The 21,061-nt window shown below is 54.5% G+C and overlaps 2 protein-coding genes and 1 long non-coding RNA gene across 12 annotated transcripts in view; 2 read left to right on the top strand and 1 right to left on the bottom strand.

Annotated features, from left to right (window-relative positions):
• The window catches only part of BRF1 (BRF1 RNA polymerase III transcription initiation factor subunit), a 79,793-nt gene that overhangs the window by 17,929 nt on the left and 40,803 nt on the right, over window positions 1-21,061 (bottom strand). For 5 of the 9 annotated variants that reach the window (XM_033191036.1, XM_033191038.1, XM_033191037.1 and 2 more), the window contains exons 5-10: window positions 17,873-17,945; window positions 6,362-6,511; window positions 5,122-5,215; window positions 2,906-3,032; window positions 2,557-2,596; window positions 2,375-2,467 (exon numbers count right to left, since the gene is read on the bottom strand). In XM_033191036.1, the coding sequence (XP_033046927.1) occupies window positions 2,375-2,467; window positions 2,557-2,596; window positions 2,906-3,032; window positions 5,122-5,215; window positions 6,362-6,511; window positions 17,873-17,945 (577 nt within the window). Of the gene's footprint in view, window positions 1-2,374; window positions 2,468-2,556; window positions 2,597-2,905; window positions 3,033-5,121; window positions 5,216-6,361; window positions 6,522-7,012; window positions 7,698-12,351; window positions 12,515-12,809; window positions 13,020-17,872; window positions 17,946-21,061 lie in introns of those variants that run through there. The other 4 variants (XM_033191043.1, XM_033191042.1, XM_033191044.1 and 1 more) reach the window with 4 other exon arrangements.
• On the top strand, window positions 9,536-10,041 carry LOC117071270. The gene is made up of 2 exons (XR_004432218.1): window positions 9,536-9,627; window positions 9,943-10,041. It is a non-coding gene; the product is annotated as an uncharacterized LOC117071270 (long non-coding RNA).
• On the top strand, window positions 13,019-16,462 carry BTBD6 (BTB domain containing 6). 2 transcript variants are annotated; one of them, XM_033191047.1, is made up of 5 exons: window positions 13,019-13,929; window positions 14,151-14,454; window positions 14,553-14,643; window positions 14,746-14,864; window positions 15,028-16,462. In XM_033191047.1, the coding sequence occupies exons 2-5, from the start codon at window positions 14,240-14,242 to the stop codon at window positions 16,058-16,060; spliced, it is 1,458 nt and encodes a 485-aa protein (XP_033046938.1). In that variant the 5' UTR covers window positions 13,019-13,929; window positions 14,151-14,239; the 3' UTR covers window positions 16,061-16,462. The 2 variants fall into 2 exon arrangements, with proteins under 2 accessions (XP_033046938.1, XP_033046937.1); XM_033191046.1 differs by lacking the exon at window positions 13,019-13,929 and having other exon boundaries at window positions 13,938-14,454.

Raw genomic sequence — 21,061 nt, 5'->3', positions numbered from 1 at the left:
CAAAAATAAAATTCTAAGCCCCACACCAACCAAATGGATCCCTTCTCTTGACCAAAGAGATTTCAAAGAAATCTGAAAAACTAGTTCAGACCAGGATGGGAAGTGGGGGCGGGGTCAGACATGCCTCATTATACCCTCTTACACCCCCCCTCCCTCTGGAGTTCAGGAGCAGCTTATCAGCATTAACATCCAAACAGAGATCCGATGACTGACCAAACAGACCTTGTAGCAACAGATACCAAATTCCAACCTGACCCTAGTACAGCATCAATGACAGGTAGCAGGCCCTGAAAGAAATCAAAATACTTTACCCCAAAATATCTTTGACATATTTTGAAATGGCCCTGCAAAGCTGTTTTTTGCAGTGGAAACTTACATTCTTTTTTTTCTTTTTCTTTTTTTTGAGATGGAGTCTCACTCAGTCACCCAGACTGGAGTACAGTGGTGCAATCTCAGCTCACTGCAACCTCTGCCTCCCGGGTTCAACCGATTCTCCTGCCTCAGCCTCCCAAGTAGCTGGGACTACAGGCGTGTGCCACCACGCCCAGCTAATTTTTGTTTTTTTAGTAGAGACGGGGTTTCACCATGTTGGTAGGATGGTCTCAATCTCTTGACCTTGTGATCTGCCCGCCTTAGCCTCCCAAAGTGCTGGGATTACAGGCGTGAGCCACTGCACCTGGCAGGAAACTTACATTCTGTAGAGAATCCCCTTCCCTTTCCAGATCTTTTTCTGATCCTGAAGAGATTTGCTGAGACTAGCATATTTTAAAGGTCTGAACAGGGGCCAGGAGCAGTGGCTCACGCCTGTTATCCTAGCATTTTGGGAGGCCGAGGCGGGCAAACCAAGAGGTCAGGAGTTCCGAGACCAGCCTGGCCAACACAGTGAAACCCATCTCTACTAAAAATACAAAAAATTAGCCAGGTGTGGTGGTGTGTGCCCGTACTCCCAGCTACTTGGGAGGCTGAGGCAGGATAATCACGTGAACCCAGCAGGTGGAGGTTGCAGTGAGCTGAGATTGTGCCACTGCACTCCAGCCCAGGCGACAGGGCGAGACTCTGTCTCAAAAACAAACAAACAAAAAAGGTCTGAATAGGAAACATTTGTCCAGGGACAGTGGCTCATTCCTATAATCCCAACACTTTGGGAGGCCGAGGCAGGCAGATCACCTGAGGTCAGGAGTTCAAGGCCAGCCTGGCCATCATGGTAGAACCCTGTCTCTAATAAAAATACAAAGGCCGGGCGCGGTGGCTCAAGCCTGTAATCCCAGCACTTTGGGAGGCCGAGACGGGTGGATCACGAGGTCAGGAGATAGAGACCATCCTGGCTAACACAGTGAAACCCCGTCTCTACTAAAAATACAAAAAAAAAAAAAAAAAAAAAAAAAAAAAAAATACAAAAATACCAGGGCGTGGTGGCAGGTGCCAGTAGTCCCAGTTACTTGGGAGGCTGAGGCTCGAGTCACTTGAACCCGGGAGGTGGCGGTTGCAGTGAGCCAAGATGGCACCATTACACTCCAGTCTGGGTCAAAGAGGGAGACTCTGACTCCAAAAAAAAAAAAAGGGCCAGGCACGGTGGCTCAAGCCTGTAAATCCCAGCACTTTGGGAGGCCGAGACGGGCGGATCACGAGGTCAGGAGATAGAGACCATCCTGGCTAACACAGTGAAACCCCGTCTCTACTAAAAAATACAAAAAAAAAAAAAAAACTAGCCGGGCGTGGTGGTGGGCGCCTGTAGTCCCAGCTACTTGGGAGGCTGAGGCAGGAGAATGGCGTAAACCCGGGAGGTGGAGCTTGCAGTGAGCTGAGATCCGGCCACTGCACTCCAGCCTGGGCCACAGAGACTCTGTCTCAAAAAAAAAAAGGAAACCTTTCCATTTATTGCCTCTAAGGCTGGCCACCTACAAGACTTCATCTATGTAACAAGCACCTTGGTCTCCACAACTCTCTTACCTTCATCTAGACACTTCTTTCTGTTGATTCCGGGTCTTTAGATAATATCTTAACTCTTTCAACCAATTGCCAATCACAAAACCTTTGACTCCACCTGTGACCTATAAGCCCCGCCCACCGCTTTGAGTTGTCCCACCTTTCTGGATCAAACCAATGCACACCTCACAGGAGCTCTGCAGGGAGGGATGAGGTGGGGGCAACCTGTACCAACAGCCGGAGTGCCACAGCCCAGCGTGCAGCCCGAGTGTCTGAGGAGGAAGGAAGGTCATGGGGGGAGGCAGCCTCAACCCCCAGGGCTGTGCACATAGACAGAGGGCCCAGGAAGAGGGACAGGAGGGACAGGGCCAAAGGTCAGCTGGTGGGAAAGGTGCCGGCAAGGGGCACACAGACAGGTCTCGAGTTCTGAGGCCAGGGCTGGACTCACCATCTTTGGCCAGGCTGGCCAGGCCCCCCTTGGCCTTTGGCCGGCTGTTTTCTAGTTCAATCTCAATTGCATCCTGGTAACTGGATATTTCACCTGAAATCATAAGTTAAAAGCAAAAAGTCAGCACAAAATCAATTTTCCCAACAAAACAGAAGCATTGTATGGGAAGATCAGTTGGTTACCTTCAACCTCCTCCAGTTTTTTTGACAGGACTTGTTCAAGCTGAAAGGGAACAGGGCGAGAGGCTTCGTGAAGGGAGGCCCGGGTATACAGTGCAGCCTCCGGGGTGCCCCGTGGGCCCCAGGGACCACAGGCCGCTGGAACTCAGGGGTACGCAGCGGTGGAGGGGGAGCTACGGGTCTGTGTCCCTACAGGAAGATGTGGCACTTCCCAGGGTCTGTGCGAGGTGTGTCCCGGAGCCTCGGGCTCTGGCTGGTCACAGCACTGAAGAGTGGCTATGAGGCTCTGGGTGTGCAGCTTCCCTGCAAGGCTGACAAGCCCAGCACAGACAGACGCCAAGGCTGGCGCTACCTGCTTCATCCGCAGCTTCCTCTGCCCAGCCGTGTAAGAGGGGGGGTCGCACTCCTCCTCCAGGTCGATCTTCATGAACTCATCAATGGTCAGCTGACTGGTGGGGGTGTCTTCAAATTCCGTGAGCCTAAAATGGAGCCAGACATGGGAAATGGAGCTGGCAGCTCTCAAACGCCGTTTAAACTGAGCTGCCGGCTCGGCGTGGCTCACACCTGTGATCCCAGCACTTGGGAGCCCAAGGTGGGCAGACTGTTTGAGTCTGGGACTTTGAGACCAGCCTAAGCAACATAGTGAGACTCTGTCTCTACCCAAAAAAAAAAAAATTAGCCAGGTAATTTTAGACCTGCAGTCCCTGCTACTTGGGAGGCTGAGGTCAGGGAGAATCACTTGAGCCCAGGAGGTTGAGGCTGTAATGAGCTGTGATAGCGTTACTGCCCTTTGACCTGGGCAGCAGAGTGAGACTGTCTCAAAAAATATATAAAAAAATAAAATAAAAGGCCAGGCACTGTGGCTCATGCCTGTAATCCCAGCATGTGGGAGGCCGAAGTGGTAGGATCACCTGAGGTCAGGAGTTCAAGACCAGCCAGGCCAACATGGTGAAACCCCGTCTCTATTAAAAATAGCAAAAATTAGCTGGGCGTGGTGGTGGGAGCCTGTAATCTCGGCTGCTTGGGAGGCTGAGGCTGGAGAATCACTTGAATCCAGGAGGTGGAGGTTGCAGTGAGCTGAGATCGTGCCACTGTACTCCAGCCTGGGCGGCAAGAGCAAAACTCTGTGTCAAAAAAATAAAAAATACAAATAAAAACAAATAAATGAACTGTGCTTGCCAGACGTTCCTCCATGGGGCATGGCAGTCAGGCCTTGCTCCTCGGCGCCCAGGTCCCTTCTGGCAGCTTCTCTGCCCCCACCTGATCCTGCCTGGACCTCTGCTCACTGGAAGAAAGGCCCACAGACACCCTTAATCACTCACAGAGGACCCCAATCCTAGGTGGAAGACTCAGAAGGCCTGAAGAGAGGAGGCTGGGCTAGAACCTCAGCACCTGGCAGTCGGGCAGGAAGGGGCCTGCAGGCCTGTGAGCCACGGGGCTCAGTTCTTACGAACGCCTCTACACGCTACACAACCTCCAACATGCTTAATCAAAGGCTTTTTACAGAATCAACAGTCAGATGTTTAAGGTTAAATACTTTCCAGCTGCTTTTGGAAACTGCCACAGGACACAATCTCAGCTGAAAAACAGCAGCCGTGTGTTTAAGATTTGTGATAAATGTCACAGCAGTTACAGGTTGCAGCAACCCCACTGTCACATTTACCTTGCCAAAGTCTATGAAACAGGGCTGCCAGTGCCGGTGAGCTGTGAGGAACCCAACAAATACCACCCAGCAAAGCAGGGGTGCAAAGCCCCGCCCCTGCCTGCCTGGCTTGCTGTGCCACTCATTTCAATTGATGCGGGGACCTCTGATGGAACTCTGGCTTCTCACTGGGAGAGGGGTCACCTGGGCTTTCAAACTCCAGGACGGACCACACCAAAAAGGAGATGGACCAGACTTCTGACGTCAAAGACAGCCTCCTGCCTGTTTGTGACTCAGGGCAACTTTATACATCACCCTCCGCCTCAACTTAGAAACACAGGGATCAGGCCGGGCACGGTGGCTCACGACTGTAATCCCAGCAATTTGGGAGGCCGAGGCAGGTGGATCACGAGGTCAGGAGTTCAAGACCAGCATGACCAACATGGTGAAACCCTGTCTCTACTAAAAAATACAAAAGTTAGCCGGGCATGGTGGTGCACGCCTGTAATCCCAGCTACTCATGAGGCTGAGGCAGGAGAATCTCTTGTATCTGGGAGGCGGAGTTTGCAGTGAGCCGAGATCGCACCACTGCACTCCAGCCTGGGCGACAGAGCGAGGCTGTCTCTCAAAAAAAAAAAAAAAAAAAAAACACAATAATAATAATAATAATAGGATCGGAGGAGGAGGATGCCTCCGCAGGACAGGGCCGGCCCCAGAAGGACTAGCAGGGAACTCTCTGGAGGGAGGCAAGGCATCCTGCCAGCATGTCCAAGCCGTGGTGTGATGGGGGCTGGGCTAGGTCCTGGCCAACAGCCAGGAGGGGTACAGCAGGGTCCTGGGAGGTGGCGCCTGCTCCGGCAAGCAGGCCTGAGCTGGACTGACGAAGCGTCTGCATGGTGCCCATGCCATGAATGAGAGCCCCCTACCTCTTCCGCAGCGTGGACTCACACACTTTGACCACACTGATGACCTCCTTCACAGTCCTCCTGAAGTCATGCATTCTGGCTGCAACTAGGAGTGCTAGAAAGCAACGAGACGGGACTCATCAACCACGGCTGGGAACCAGGGCAACAGTGTATCTGTGGCCCAGGACAACACTGCGGATCCCGGTCAGGGAGATGATGACCTGGGAAGATGTGTCTGTGCCAGGGCAGTGAGATCCTCACTTGGCGTGGCTCGTCCTGAACAACGAGACCCTCTCTATCTTATGGTTGGTGGTGGCTGCATCCCATTCCATTTTCAAATACAAGAACAATTAAAATGAAGGTTTCCGAGAGCTTCATGTAATCCCTCAAAGCAAACAAAATAACTTTAAGATGACTGTGCAGGAAACACAGGTTGTGATGGGAGCTGGGGATTTTGAGGATGTGGAGCCAGGCCAGGCGGGAAAGGGGCGAGGCCACAGCTGGCAGCTGACACAGGTTCACCAAGGCTACAGTGGGCCCAGAACCTCCAGAGCAAACATGGAGATCATGTGTGCAGACGGAACAGCTTCTCAGGTGGACTGAATTCTGCTGTCAGCAGAGTGCAGGGATGCTGGCACCTAGCCTGCTGGGAAGAGTGGACTCTGTGGGCATGAGGGTGAGGGCCCTGGTGAGGAGCAAGGGCCCTGCCAACCTGGGGCTCCAATTCCAGGGCTGGGGTAGTTGACCAGGCCACGGCCACATCCACCCACCAGCACCAAAGGCAAAGTGAGAGTTTGAGTCACAGCTGGAACCTGGGGGGGCCACAGAGGTCCAACTAGAACAACCGCCTAGCTGGGGGTGGGGGATAGCCTGACAGCCCTGTGGTACCCTCATAAGCAACAATCTAGCACCTCAGACGAGAGAGGCCACACCACTATCCGCGTCAGGAGCCGGGCCCCACAAGACCACGGGCAGGGATGGCTGTGCAGCCGCACCCCAGAAGTAGGCAACCTGGGGTCAGGGCCACTCTGCCCTGAGGGTTCTGCCCCTTATGCCAGGACACACAGAGGCCAACGGGGCAGCCAGGAGGTCCTGGAGGGCTGAGGACCCCGGTGGGCCAGTCCAGTGTCAGCCACAGGAGGCTGGAGGCAGCTCTCAGTGCTCTGCAAACATGTGGCGCAGCCCACCAGCACTCAGGCATCAGGACAGTGTGACGCCAGAACCCAGGCCAGCAACCCCAGACGGGCAAGGCCCGCTGTACCTGCTCCGCAGAGGCCCGAGGGGCGCCGGCCTGTGTGCATCCAGTCCCGCTTCATCCTCTGTAGGAGCCTCAGGGCAGTCATGGACACCTCGTGGTTCTTCTCCCCGAATTCCAGTAGGTGTGCAAAGCGCGGAATATACAGGCACGGGTCTGCAGCAGACACGGCGCCTCAGTGCCCGCCTCAATGTGCCATAGCATGTGCACAGGTGGCCCAGACAGCCCAGGGGTGGGGTGACCTGCACGCGTCTTTACAGGAACCCAGGCCCCCCAGCAGTCCCCCTCCCCTGGACAAAGCCTCTCTGACCCTCAGCTGGAGCAGTCATGGCACTGAACCCAGGAGAGCCACTGGCCACCTGCTGCCAACCAGCCTGCTGCAGACACGCTGGGGCCAGGCAGCGTGCCCCTACTGCATGGCTGCCCTGCTCAGGGCACAGAGGGGCTCACACCCAGCAGCCTTCCCTCCAGACCATGCTAACAGCACCACCCCCAACAATGGTCCCAGGACCCTTAGAGCAAGACAGGCGTGGGCTGGGCACACAAGTCGCATCAGCTGACACTCATGGGTGAGAGGAGGACCCACTTCTGGCATCCCTACCAGCATGGCAGTGCCACTGGGGCTGTGTGTGCACACTGAGGTCTGGTGCTGTGCACCTCTGCCAGCATGGCACAGTGCTGCGGGGGACGTGCTCTGGTTGCCTGGAGCAGGACAGGCCGGGTGCTGCGCAGCCTGGGCCCTGACCGACTGCATGGACCCAAGCAGCGCTCCCCTACGCCGAGCACGAGGCTGTGATGTGACTCCACAGGGCCCTGCTGTGTCCCACCAGACTCAGGTGGCTATGACTTGCATCCCTTCATACTCATGATGCGGCCCCCCTTTCCAGCTGAGCGTTTCTGTAACACGAAGGAGAAATGCTTGAGGTGAAAGATGCCGCATTTACCCTGATGTGAGTGTTACACACTGCAGGCAGCATCCAAATACCTCATGTGCCCCATAAACATACATACCCACTCTGCACCCACAACTACAGATAAAAACAAAGGATTTTTGGTGATTTGGCTGCTAAAACAGATATTATTCAGAGAAAAAAATCAAGATAATTTAAAATAACATAATTGCTAAGATTTTTAATAATTTTCAGTAAGATAAAATCATCGGAGCTAGAAATAAAAAGTGATAAAAAATACGGTTATAAGCTGGGCGCGGTGACTCACGCCTGTAACCCCAGCACTTTGCGAGGCCAAGGCAGGCAGATCGCCTGAGGTCAGGAGTTTGAGACCGGCCTGACCAACATGGAGAAACCCCGTCTTTACTAAAAATACAAAATTTGCAGGGCATGGTGGTACATGCCTCTAGTCCCAGCTACTCAGGAGGCTGAGGCAGGAGAATCGCTTGAACCAGGGAGGTGGAGGTTTCAGTGAGCTGAGATCGCACCATTGCACTCCAGCTTGGGCAACAAGAGCAAAGCTCTGTCTCAAAAAAAAAAAACAAAAAAAAAAAAAACAAAAAACAAAAAACAAAAAACAAAAAGATATGCTTATAGACTGGACAATATTGAGACGAAGTCTATACAAAAATTAAAAAAAAAAATTTGGCCGGGGCTGGGTGCTGTGGCTCACGCCTGTGATCCCAGCACTTTGGGAGATTCAGGCAGGTGGATGGCCTGAGCTCAGGAGATCAAGACCACCCTGGGTAACTTGGTGAAACCCCGTCTCAACTAAAATATAAAAAATGAGCTGGGCCCACCTACTTGGGAGGATGAGGCAGGAGAATCGCTTGAACCCAGGAGGCGGAGATTGCAGTGAGCCAAGATCACACCATTGTACTCCAGCCTGGATGACAGAGTGAGACTCCGTCTCAAAAAACAAACTAACAAACAAACAAAAAATTCGTGGGTGTGAGGCTGGGTGTGATGGCTCACACCTGTAATCCCAGAATTTTGGGAGGCCAAGGCAGGTGGATTGCCTGAGCTTAGCAGTTCCAGACCACCCTAGGCAACATGGTGAAACCGTCTCTACTAAAATACCACACACACACACACACACATTAGCCGGTGTGGTGGCGGGCACCTATAGTCCCAGATACTTGAAAGGCTGAGACTCCAGAATTGCTTGAACCTGGGAGGTGGAGGTTACAGTGAGCCAAGATCATGCTACAGCACTCCAGTCTGGGTGACAGAGCAAGACTCTGCCTCAAAAAAAAAAAAAAAAAAAAAAGTGGGTGTGGTCTAGTCCCAGCTACTGAGGAGGCTGAGGCACACTGTACTCAGGCCTGGGTAACAGAAAAAAAAAAAAAGAAAAAGATGTACTGATGGGGGTGGGACTTTGACGCTCATTAATTCTTGAAATAGAAAACTCAGTTCAAAGACACTGGAACACATATCGACGGCTGGGCATGGTGGCTCACACGTGTAATCCCAGCACCTCGGGAGGCCGAGGAGGGTAGATCACCTGAGGTCAGGAGTTCAAGACCAGCCTGGCCAATATAGTGAAACCCCATCTCTACTAAAAGCACAAAAATTAGCTGGGCTTGGTGGTATGTCCCTGCAGTCATCCCAGGTACTAAGGAGGCTGAGACAGGAGAATTGCTTGAACCTGGGAGGTGGAGGTTGCAAAGAGCCAAGATTGTGCCGCTGTACTCCAGCCTGGGCGACAAAGCGAGACTCCATCACACACACACACACACACAAAATTCAAGACAAGCCAGACAGAGTGGCTCATACCTACATTCCTAGCTACTTGGAAGGTCGAGGTGGCAGGACTGCTTGAGTCCAGGAGGTCAAGGCTGCATTGAGCCATGACTGTGCCACTGCATTCTAGCCTAGGTGACTGAGACCATGTTTCAAAACAAAAAAGACAAGCAAAAAGTGTGTTTTCAAGACAAATCTGTCAGTGACTAGGGTGGAGCGGAGGCGCCGGGCAGCGGCGGCACTGTGGGCAAATGCAGAGTGGCCGAGAGGCACAGGACATGCATGAGCATTTCATAATGTAAAGGAAATTATGTGAAGCAGCCTGGAATCTGCAGGTGCACAGTGACAGAGGAAGAATTAAACGAAGGAAAAGTAACGAAACAACCTTCCAAACCACAATAATGGGAGATTTTAACGTGGTTCTCTGAAATTTGACAGACTGATTAGGAAAAAAAGACTGAGGGACGATGTAACACACATCACCACAGGCTCGATCTGACAAGGATGTTCTAAATTCTGTGCCCCATGGAGTCATCATGCTTTTCCAGTGTCTGTGGGACAGTTAATGAAAATAACCAGGTAAAAGGCCGGGCGCGGTGGCTCAAGCCTGTAATCCCAGCACTTTGGGAGGCCGAGACGGGCGGATCACGAGGTCAGGAGATCGAGACCATCCTGGCTAACACGGTGAAACCCCGTCTCTACTAAAAATACAAAAACTAGCCGGGCGAGGTGGCGGGCGCCTGTAGTCCCAGCTACTCGGGAGGCTGAGGCAGGAGAATGGCGGAAACCCGGGAGGCGGAGCTTGCAGTGAGCTGAGATCCGGCCACTGCACTCCAGTCCGGGCGACAGAGCGAGACTCCGCCTCAAAAAAAAAAAAAAAAAGAAAAGAACCAGGTATTACAGAACAAAGAAACTCTCAATACATTTCACACAGGATGTGCCATTTGATCCCAAGTACAAAAAAAAAAAAAACTAAAAACGAGCAAAAACAAGTAGTCCCCTCATCTCCAAACGCTATTAGAAATTAAAGTACAATCCTTTAGATAACTTTATTAACTTAAGTGCTTTGTATATTTAAGGAAGCAACAGGCCAGGCGCGATGGCTCATGCCTGTAATCCTAGCACTTTGGGAGGCCGAGGTAGGTGGATTGCCTGAGCTCAGGAGTTGGAAACCAGCCTGGACAGCACAGTGAAACCCCATCTCTACTAAAAAATACAAAAACATTAGCCGGACGCGGTGGCATGCGCCTGTAGTCCCAGCTACTCGGAGACTGAGACAGGAGAATTGCTTGAACCCGGGAGGCAGAGGTTGCAATGAGCTGAGATGGCGCCACTGCACTCCAGCCTGGACGACCGAGCAAGATTCCATCTCAAAAATAAATAAATAAATAAAGGAAGCAATGAAATTAATGAACTAAGTCAAATAATAGGAAATTAAAAATTAACAAAATCAATTATTTAAAGTAGGCAAAGGAACTAATAAAGAAAAAGCAGCAAATAAATTACCACTGTAAAGAAAAGAATTAAAAAGTCCAACAGCCAGTAGGTCATGCTGACATGAAGACAGACCTACAGACCAACAGAACAGGACAGGACAGGACAGGACAGAACAGGGTCAGAAATGACAATGACGGGCAGGTGACTTTCAAAAAGGGTGACAAGAACTTCTTTCACAATGGGGAAAGAATGGTCTCTTCAATAAGCAGCGCTGGGAAAACTGGATATCCACTTGCAAATAAAGATAGACCCTTGCCTTACATCATACACAAAAACTAACTCAAAACCGGTTCAAGACCCAAACACAGACTTGAAACTATAAAACCCGTAGAAGAAAACACAGGGAAAGACTTTATGACATTGGTCTTGGCAAAGATTTCTCGAACATGACACCAAGAACAAGGGCAACAAAAGTAAAAATAGACAAACTGGATAACCTCAAACTAAAAAGTTTCTGCCCAGCAAAGGAATCCGTTAACAGAAATGATATCCTAGGGAACGGAAGAGAATATGTGCAAACCATCTACCTCATAAGGGGTTAACATCCTGAATATACAAAAAACTCCTACAACTCAGGAACAAAACTGATTAAAAATGGGCAAATTGCTCTTTTGTAATCCCAGCTCTTTGGGAGGCTGAGGCACAAGAATCGCTTGAACCTGGAAGGCAGACATTGCGGTGCACCCTCACCACTGCGCTACAGCCTGGGCAACAGAGTGAGACTGTCTCAAAAACAAAGGCAAAGCCCTTGAACAGACGTTTCTCCAAACATGGCATGCAAATGGCCAACAAGCACGAGTAGATGCTCAACATCATTATTTATCAGGGACAAGCAAATCAAAATCACATGACACTACCTCATATCCATTAGGATGACCACTACCACAAACGAAAAAGAAAATGATGGCTGGGCACGGTGGCTCACATCTGTAATCCCAGCACTTTGGGAGGCCTAGGCGGTTGGATCACTTGAAGCCAGGAGTTTAAGACCAGCCTGGTCGACAGAGTCTCGCTCTGTCACCCAGGCTGGAGTGCAGTGGTGTGATCTCAGTTCACTGCGACCTCCGACTCCCTGGTTCAAACCATTCTCCTGCCTTGGCCTCCCAAGTAGCTGGGATTACAGACGCCCACCACACCCAGTTAATTTTTATATTTTTAGCAGAGATGGGGTTCCACCATGTTGGCCAGGCTGGTCTCCTGGCCTCAGGTGATCCGCCCACCTTGGCCTCCCAGAGTGCTGGGATTACAGGCGTGAGCCAACACGCCTGGCCTACACTGTTTAACATATTTAAAAATCAAAGCGCAAAGGGTGGCTTCTAAGGATGAGAATTATTATTCACACACTCAACACCACCACACAGATCAAGACACTGACTACCTCTGGGGGCTCAGCAGTTCGATCCTGGCACCCCCTAGCCCCGAGGCAGCTGTCGCCCAGGTCTTGTGTGTTGCTGTAAGTTATTCCTTCTCACTGCGTTCCCCAAATGGACCCACCACAACGTATTGATCCTTTCTGTTGCTGATGGACATGCAGGCTGTCTCCACTCTGGCCATTTGTATTTCTCCTGGAAACTGTTTATGCCCGTTACCTTTTCCTACAGAAATAGATGGCTGGGACAGAAACCACGGCCACAGCAGCCAGTGTGTCTTTGCCAGTGGGGTCCCACACTATGAAATCGCAGCTGTGGCCTCTGTGGGTGTGTCCTTGGTAGGTGCATCCACACACTTTCTCTTGGGACTTTCTGGACCCTCATGCATACGCTACGGCTTTCCAAAGGGCTTGGCCCTGCGGAGTTACACGCTCATCTGCAGCAGGTGACCTCCAGCTGCTCCGTGTCTCACCAACACTGGCGTGCCAAGTCTCAAGTTCAGCCGCCTGGGGGCTCGGGCGCCCCATTCCCGGGCGAAATGATGTGTGCACTCTGGGTCATTGCATAGAGTCTGTTCACGTCCATGGCCCGTTTTTTTTTTTTTTTTTTGAGACGGAGTCTCGCTCTGTCGCCCAGTCTGGAGTGCAGTGGCGCAATCTCGGCTCACTGCAAGCTCCGCCTCCCGGGTTTACGCCATTCTCCTGCCTCAGCCTCCCGAGTAGCTGGGACTACAGGCGCCCGCCATCTCGCCCGGCTAGTTTTTTTTTGTATTTTTTAGTAGAGACGGGGTTTCACCGTGTTAGCCAGGATGGTCTCAATCTCCTGACCTCGTGATCCACCCGTCTCGGCCTCCCAAAGTGCTGGGATTACAGGCTTGAGCCACCACGCCCGGCCTGCCCGTTTTTTTAAAAAGCTGGGTTGTCAGCCTTTTCCTTCCTGACTTGTAGTCGCTCATTAATCCTGGAGAGTCCTTCGTTGAAAATACGGCAAATATCTTCCGAAGGGGACTCTCCCAGGGAACATTTACTACAACTGTAACAACCAGAGACACAGAGCTCCTATTCACTGATTCGCCCAGGACTGTGGTGACGGCTGCACCCATGACCCGAGCTGCTGGCTGCGTCCTGGGGGCTTTCCTGTATATGGGAGTTTTGAAAGTCTGAAGCCTGGAGGTCCAGAAGGTTCCATGTGTGTCCTCGGGGAGGAACTCTCCTGACAGCCAGGCCTCTGGAGCTTTGTCTGCAAGCGACCTTGGCGTGCACCGGCTGTGCAGCCCAGGCCAGGTGACACAGTCTCTGAAGTCTGGTCTCCTCATCGGCAAAGCCAGTGCCCACTGCCACGCACCTCCCAGGATTAGCTCCAGGCTGGGAGGCTAGAGGCCCCACAGGGAACGAGTCTGCGACTGCGATCCACAGGCAGAGCCACAGAGGCAGGGCGCGCCCTGGGGCCCAAGCTCCAAGGCTGCAGGCCCGGAGCCAGATCCTGACTTGCCCACCCGCCCGCTGTGTGACCTTCAGCACGCGACTAACCTCTCTGTACCCACTTCCTCGAGGAAAATGCGAGGAAATAGCAGCGCCTGCCCCTGTGAAAGCCCTCAGAGCAGAGTGGACCGCGCTCTCCGCGAGCGTTTGCTGCTGGCGTCTGCAGTAAGCTAAATCACGAAGCACCTGAACCATCGAGGAAGCCCAACGACCATCCGACAAGCCTCGGCCAGAGGCACAGACTCCGGAATGCAAACGGCCAACAAGCAGGTCCACCTGCGTTCCTAACCGAAAGATCGCTAACGAAAGAACGGGCGCAAGCACCTGCGCATGGTCTGCGGGCAGCCGTCTGCCAGAGCCAGGAGCCGCCTTCCACGGCGGCCTCTGCACAGCGCGCGGCTCGCGCCGGTTGCGGGGCAGCGGCAGAAGCTCCAGCAGCTTCCAGGCTGTCGGGCCTGGGGGCGGGGCCGGGCGGCAGCGTCGTCGCGCGGGGCGCGGCCCTGACGCAGCGTGACGCGCCGGCGCCGCGGCGGGTACAGGCTCAAGCGGGCGGGACGGCGCCCCCTGCGGCCGGGCCTGGCCGGGCTGCGCTAGGCTGGGCTCGGGCAGGGTCGCAGGGTCGCAGGGGCGGGGGTGGCAAGGGAGCGGGTGGCAACCCCGCGGGTCGCAGCGCCGCCGCCGCCCATGCTGCTGCCCCTGGCCTGCCTGCATGGCCGCGTCGCTCAGTGCCTGACCTCCCTGCTTTTGCTTGCAGAGCCGCTCCCAAGGCCCCGGCGCGGTGCGAGGGCGCGGGGCGCGGCGTCCACAGGCGCCGAGGCCGCCCCCGCCGCCCCGCCCGCGAAGATGGCGGCGGAGCTCTACGCCCCCGCCAGCGCCGCGGCCGCGGACCTCGCCAACAGCAATGCCGGCGCCGCCGTGAGCAGGAAGGCCGGGCCGCGCAGCCCGCCCAGCGCCCCCGCGCCCGCGCCCCCGCCGCCCGCGCCCGCGCCCCCCACGCTCGGCAACAACCACCCGGAAAGCCCCGGCTGGCGGTGCTGCCGCCCCACGCTGCGCGAGAGGTGAGCCCGCCCCCCGCGGCCCGCGCACCCGCGCGCGCCCCCGCTCGCGCCCGCCCCCGCTCGCGCCCGCGCCCCCAGCCCGTGCCTCTGCCTTTGCAGAACGCGCTCATGTTTAACAACGAGCTCATGGCCGACGTGCACTTCGTCGTGGGGCCCCCAGGGGCGACCAGGACGGTGCCCGCCCACAAGGTGGGTAGCGACGACCCCTCTCGGAAGGCGTGCCCCGCCTGCCGTGTGGCTGCCCGCAGCCCGCGGGACAGCCAGGCTCACGGCGGCGCTTTCTCCTCCCAGTACGTCCTGGCTGTCGGCAGCTCTGTCTTCTATGCCATGTTCTACGGGGACCTGGCGGAAGTCAAATCCGAAATTCACATTCCAGACGTGGAGCCCGCAGCCTTTCTGATCCTGTTAAAGTAAGTCCACTCTGTACTGGGGAAGGACGGGTGGGTCCATTCTAGGCGGCCTCCCGTGGCTTCTGAGGGGGAGCACACAGGAGCTGATGGACTCCTCTCCCAGGCCCAGGCCCGCAATAGGTGCGTGGGAGCCAGCCCCTGACGCGGGCCTTGCCTCGCCTAGGTACATGTACAGTGATGAGATCGATCTGGAAGCTGACACGGTGCTGGCCACACTCTACGCTGCTAAGAAGTACATCGTCCCAGCATTGGCAAAAGCCTGTGTCAACTTTCTGGAGACAAGTTTGGAAGCCAAGAACGCCTGTGTCTTGCTGTCCCAGAGCCGGCTGTTTGAGGAGCCTGAGCTGACGCAGCGCTGCTGGGAGGTCATCGATGCACAGGCCGAGATGGCCCTACGGTCCGAAGGCTTCTGTGAGATAGACCGGCAGACGCTGGAGATCATTGTCACTCGGGAGGCCCTCAACACCAAGGAGGCAGTGGTCTTCGAGGCCGTCCTGAACTGGGCCGAGGCAGAGTGCAAGAGGCAGGGGCTGCCAGTCACCCCACGAAACAAGAGGCATGTTTTGGGGCGAGCCCTCTATCTGGTCCGAATTCCAACCATGACCCTAGAGGAGTTTGCCAACGGCGCTGCCCAGTCAGACATTCTGACTCTGGAGGAGACCCACAGCATCTTCCTGTGGTACACGGCCACCAACAAGCCCCGCCTGGACTTCCCCCTGACTAAGAGGAAGGGCCTCGCCCCGCAGAGGTGCCACCGATTCCAGTCTTCTGCCTACCGCAGCAACCAGTGGCGGTACCGCGGGCGCTGCGACAGCATCCAGTTTGCAGTGGACAGAAGGGTATTTATTGCAGGGCTGGGCCTGTATGGGTCCAGCTCTGGAAAGGCTGAGTACAGCGTGAAGATTGAGCTCAAGCGGCTCGGGGTGGTTCTGGCTCAGAACCTGACCAAGTTCATGTCAGACGGATCCAGTAACACCTTCCCGGTCTGGTTTGAACACCCGGTCCAGGTTGAACAAGACACCTTCTACACGGCCAGTGCCGTCCTGGATGGCAGCGAACTCAGCTACTTTGGGCAGGAGGGGATGACAGAAGTGCAGTGCGGAAAGGTGGCCTTCCAGTTCCAGTGCTCCTCGGACAGCACCAACGGGACTGGGGTCCAGGGTGGGCAGATCCCTGAGCTCATCTTCTACGCCTGAGGCATCCAGGGAGGCTGCAGCAGATCGGCAAGTGAGTGGAGCGGAAGTCAATGTACTAACTGCTCTTAACCTTGTCTCTCTCTGACATGTAGTCAGCTGAAACTTGATTGTGTAAAGTAGAGGCCTTTTCCACACAGCCAGAGCCTAGGGATTGGAGTCGTAGGCATCTCTGGTACACTGGGGTGCACACCTCAGGTGGAGGAAGATTTAGGGCACAAGACAGGCCCCAGATCCCCTCCCAGTGGCACCCACGCCACCTGCTTTGAGGGGTTAGATGTTCCTGCCACCTTTTGGATTCTAAGTGGTTCCAAGCTTAACTTGAGACCTTCCCTTCAAATCTAAAATCGGCAAAAAGTCACTTAAAATAGTGGACTTCTGTAATAAAGGTTGCCTAAAATAACACCTGCGTGTCAGTAAATGACTACAGGAGTTGTACAATGGGGTATTCTCTTTCTCATGCAACAGAACAGCTCCCATCCCGAGGAGAAAAGCTGTCATGCTGAACATGCTACGTGGTCTGGAGCAAACTGCACCCCAGTGAAGTCCATCCGTCCCCTGGCTGGCTTCTGGGCCACCCTGGGAAACACCAGGTGCCTGGTTGTCTCTATGTCCTAAGGCATCACTAGCACCTCAGAGTCCTACCCTATGAACGGACTGTGGGGGGAGCATTCTGCTGGGCCCAGCATTCTGGATCCCTGGGGACAGTGTCACTAGCTGTGACACTGCTGCAGGACAGCCTGTTGCAGGAGTGACCTATAGGGTGTAGCAAGCTCTCCCACCCCTTGCCTCTGTCCTCCCACTCTGCACACCCCGTAGGCAGTTGCTTTCTGGAAAACCTGTATGACCCCTGAAAAGAGGGATGGCCCCTCTTGGCACCTGGGAGAGGGCATGGGCCAAGTGTAGAGCCCCAGCCAGTGTCCCTCTGCTGCTGCAGCCCACGCTGCTCAGTTCTGTTGGTGACCCAGTCCCACCTGGTGCTTCTCTACCCCAAGGACATATGCTCCTAGATGCAGACAGGCAAAATAAGAAAGTGGGCTCTAAGCAGGCTGTGGAAAGCAGTCATCTGCTTGGTAAAGAAAGGGTAGGTCAGAACCATCAGGCAGTGAGTGCTGTTCTGATCCTTTCCTTCTAGACTTTTCCACTAGGTTAGATTCTGCATGCACGAACACTGCTGCTGCCTTGAGGGGGAGACACAACTCACCCTACACCTAACAGGGATCAAGAAAGGCATACAGGAGCTCCATAAACTCGCACAACCCTGGGCACTCAACACAGAACAAAAGTGGCAGAAAAACCACAAAAGAGGGCTGTGGCTGGAATGAGCTGCCCCACTGTCCCCATCCGTCCAGAGGCACCTGAGCCAGATGTGTTCCTTAAACCTTGTCCACACAAGATGCTCCCAGCACACAGCGCTTCTGTTTCCCTCTGTCTACACCTTCCTGCACACCTGACAGGCACTGACAATGGGCCTTCTGGTTTTGCAGCAGAAAGCAAGCCCCAGGCCAGGTGTAGTCTCATGCCTGTAATCCCAGTGCTTTGGGAGGCCAAGGCAGGAGGATCGCTTGAGCCCAGGAGTTTGAGGCTGCAGTGAGCTATGAACATGCCACTGCACTCCAGCCTGGACAACAGTGAGACTCTGTCTTAGAAAATAAGGCCCCACATTGCTGAGCTCCTAGCAGCTTTAAGAGACATTTCTTACCTTGAGGGGTCCCACAGTTGGACAGGATTTCCCTCCACTGCTCAAAGGACATTTGGCATACTGGTCCCTACAGCACCCTGCTGGACACCCCAGCAGCTCACCCAGATGCCTACCTATGGCCGGCGCATTGATGCAGAGCTCTCTTGCCAAGAGAAGAAACGTCTTTCCCAGCACGTACACATTCACCTGAGATGGAGAGAGCACAACCAGAAACAACATTGGTATTTAAGGAAATGTTTGCTTTTTTTCTCTTAAAATGCATCTATTGTTCAGTCTTTAAAGACTCCAATGGCCTGTGGAGCAGCCACCCTACACCCAAAAGCCTGGCTGTCCTCCCTCGGCTGCTGGGGCTCCCAGGGCCCTGCCTTCTTCCTCTAGGCTGCTGCTTTAGGCGCCGCTGCTGTCTCGCCAATGATGGCATCTGCTTAGAAGAAAACCTGACTGCAAGGTCCCTCCAGGGCGTCATCACACAGTGCACACTGCATTTCATTCAGAACCGTGCACCCATGAACACAAAACCTGTCCTGTCCACATGTGCTCCCACCAGCCACCCTCCAGCCCAGATTCCGATGGGCCCAGGGGTCTTGGCCTCAGCCCCCTTGCTGGGATTGAGATCTGTGTCCCTCAGTGACTCCCCTGCCCCCGCACTGTTCCCACCTTAGGTCCAAATCCACGCAGATCCTGTCACCCCTGCCTTGACCACCTCCCATCGCTCTCTTCCCTGCCATAGGGCAGTGGAGGTGAGGCCAAGACTGAGGGGCAACCCCGAGGGCTGGCAGTGATGGGAGCACTGCTGCTTGTCCTCAGCAAAACAAGGACTCCAGCCAGTGTGCAGACCCTGTGCACAGCCCTGCCATGGGCTGAGTACCCCTAAGGAGCCCTGCTGGCTGGGGGAGGAAGCTGCTGAGCAGTGTCTGCTGGCAGGTGTGGATGAGGTGCAGAGTGGGAAAATCCTGGTCCCTGCGGGAGCCTGCAAGAGTCCTGCCCACTCTTGGCTGTCTTCATCCCAGGCTTGCCCCTGGGGCCCCCGGGCCTCACAGGCTTGGCTAGTTTGGCCCTCTGCCGCTAGCCTCCCCCGAAGAATCCCCTCGCCTGACCGAGCCCGGCTCGTGGGCCCTTAGACAAGTCCCCTTGTCCTGGCACGCCAGTGGCACTTCCAGGTGCTTGCTGACTCTGGGGTACTGGGAGACCTAAGGGACCGAACACAAAGGAGCCTGTCTGCACTAGAGGCAGGAGCCAGAGGCAGCGCTTGTGGGGGATACCTCTGATCAGGGACCCTGCCCGCTGGGAGGGCTGGGCCCCCACAGCAGCCCCTCCCTGGTCACCTTCCACCCCAGTGGGGCGCAGCTTCTGTCTTCTCCATTATATCCCTGAGAGCTCCATCACAAGGGCTGGTGGCTCACAAAGTGCGCCTTCTGAAGGAATTTCTCCTCAGTTTCTGGGGGTTCCAGGGATCCCGGGGGTCTGCTCACCAAACTGTGGGGCGTGTGAGCACATGTAGTGTGTGTGTGCATCCGCATGTGGTGTGCAGACATGCATGTGTGTACACATGCATACAGTGTGTCTAGGTGTGACTCATGCATGTCACGTGAGTGCCCCAGCCCCTGTGCTGGGTCCCCGCCAGGCCCCTGCAACTTGACCATCCTGATCCCACATCTCTCTTTAAGCCACAGCAGAACCAGATCTGCTGCTGGCCTCTGCCTGCCCACCTCAAACTCCACACCCTCAGCCTTGTGTCCCAGAGACACAGGGATCAATGAGATCTGAACGCTGCAAGTGAGGAATCTCCAAAGGGAATTTTTAAATGGAAGCATTTAAAAAGCCATTTACATTTAAAATGCCATGTGTGCAAAACGCATGCAGATTTTTTGTTTTTGTGTGTTTGTTTGTTTTTGAGACAGAGTCTCACTCTATCGCCCAGGTTGGAGTGCAGTGGCGCGATCTTGGCTCACTGCAAGCTCCGCCTCCCGGGTTCACGCCATTCTCCTGCCTCAGCCTCCTGAGTAGTTAGGACTACAGGCGCCCGCCACCACGCCCAGCTAATTTTTTTTTGTATTTTTAGCAGAGATGGAGTTTCACCATGTTAGCCAGGATGGTCTCGATCTCCTGACCTCGTGATCCGCCCACCTCAGCCTCCCAAAGTGCTGGGATTACAGGCTTGAGCCACCGCGCCTGGCTGCAGTTTTTTGTTTGTATTCTGGAGACGGAGTTTTGCTCTTGTTGCCCAGGCTGGAGTACAGTGGTGCCATCTCGACTCACTGCAACCTCCGCCTCCAGGGTTCAAGTCATTCTCCTGTCTCAGCCTCCTGAGTAGCTGGGATTATAGACATCCGCCATGATGCCCAGCTAATTTTTGTATTTTTAGTAGGGACGGGGGTTTCACCATGTTGGCCAGGCTGGTCTCGAACTCCTGACTGCAGGTGATCTGCCTGCCTCAGCCTCCCAAAGTGCTGGGATTACAGGTATGAGCCACCACGCCCAGCCTAAACATATGCAGTTCTTTGCAGAGTTGCTAACATGTATGAGGACCGTGTATTGGAAATCCTCCTGCTAACAGTCTTAACAGTGGCTGCTCCCTGAGGGCAGAGGTCAGGGTGCAGCATGGCCAGCTTCCCCCCCGCCCACTCTCTTCCTGGGCAGCAGGTGGATTCTGCCTGCAGACTGCCCTCATGGGTGTCTGAGGAGCTGTACGCCCAGGCCAGTGAGCAACCTGGGTCTGCCCTAAGGCAGGGATCAAGAGGGAGACTCCATGAGTTCTCCATGGGACCATATGAGTCCCCAGGAGCCTGACCACCTCTGGAGCAGCTGCCCTGGCCCTGGCGCTCACACTCATCTTCCCTGGGAAGTTGTGGGGTTGGAAATGGGGTCATGTGGTTTTGCCCTGAACCGAGCACAGAGCATCTGAAATGTGGATTTGCTGGATTATCACAATTCCAGCAGAGTATTTTTAGCTTGACCACAAAATATTTCAGCAGTAGCTTCTGAGTTGCCATTTATAAAGAGAGCTGGGAGGACAAGGACCCCAGGTGTCCCCTGACACAGGCAGAAGCCTAACTGTGGGCTGCTGTCAAGGGCGGCAAGCCCCCGAGGACCAGAGGTGGCAGCACAGCCTGTGGGTGCCCAGAACCCCTGTGGGCACCTGGATCTGGACACAGCTCCCTTCGGGGAGTGAAATCTACATGAATTCTGCACTGTGGTCACAACTGTTTTCAATGGTATTTCTCTTTTTGAGTCCTCAGCAGCATGGTCACCGAGCACCTGTGGTGCAGACCCCGCACTGCCCCTGCAGAGCCTCGGTGCCC

Source organism: Trachypithecus francoisi, unplaced genomic scaffold, assembly GCF_009764315.1.
Source record: "Trachypithecus francoisi isolate TF-2019V2 unplaced genomic scaffold, Tfra_2.0 Lachesis_group3, whole genome shotgun sequence".
Classification (NCBI taxonomy): domain Eukaryota; kingdom Metazoa; phylum Chordata; class Mammalia; order Primates; family Cercopithecidae; genus Trachypithecus; species Trachypithecus francoisi.
Note: the sequence above shows the minus strand (reverse complement) of the source record. Positions and strands in the feature narration are given on the sequence as shown.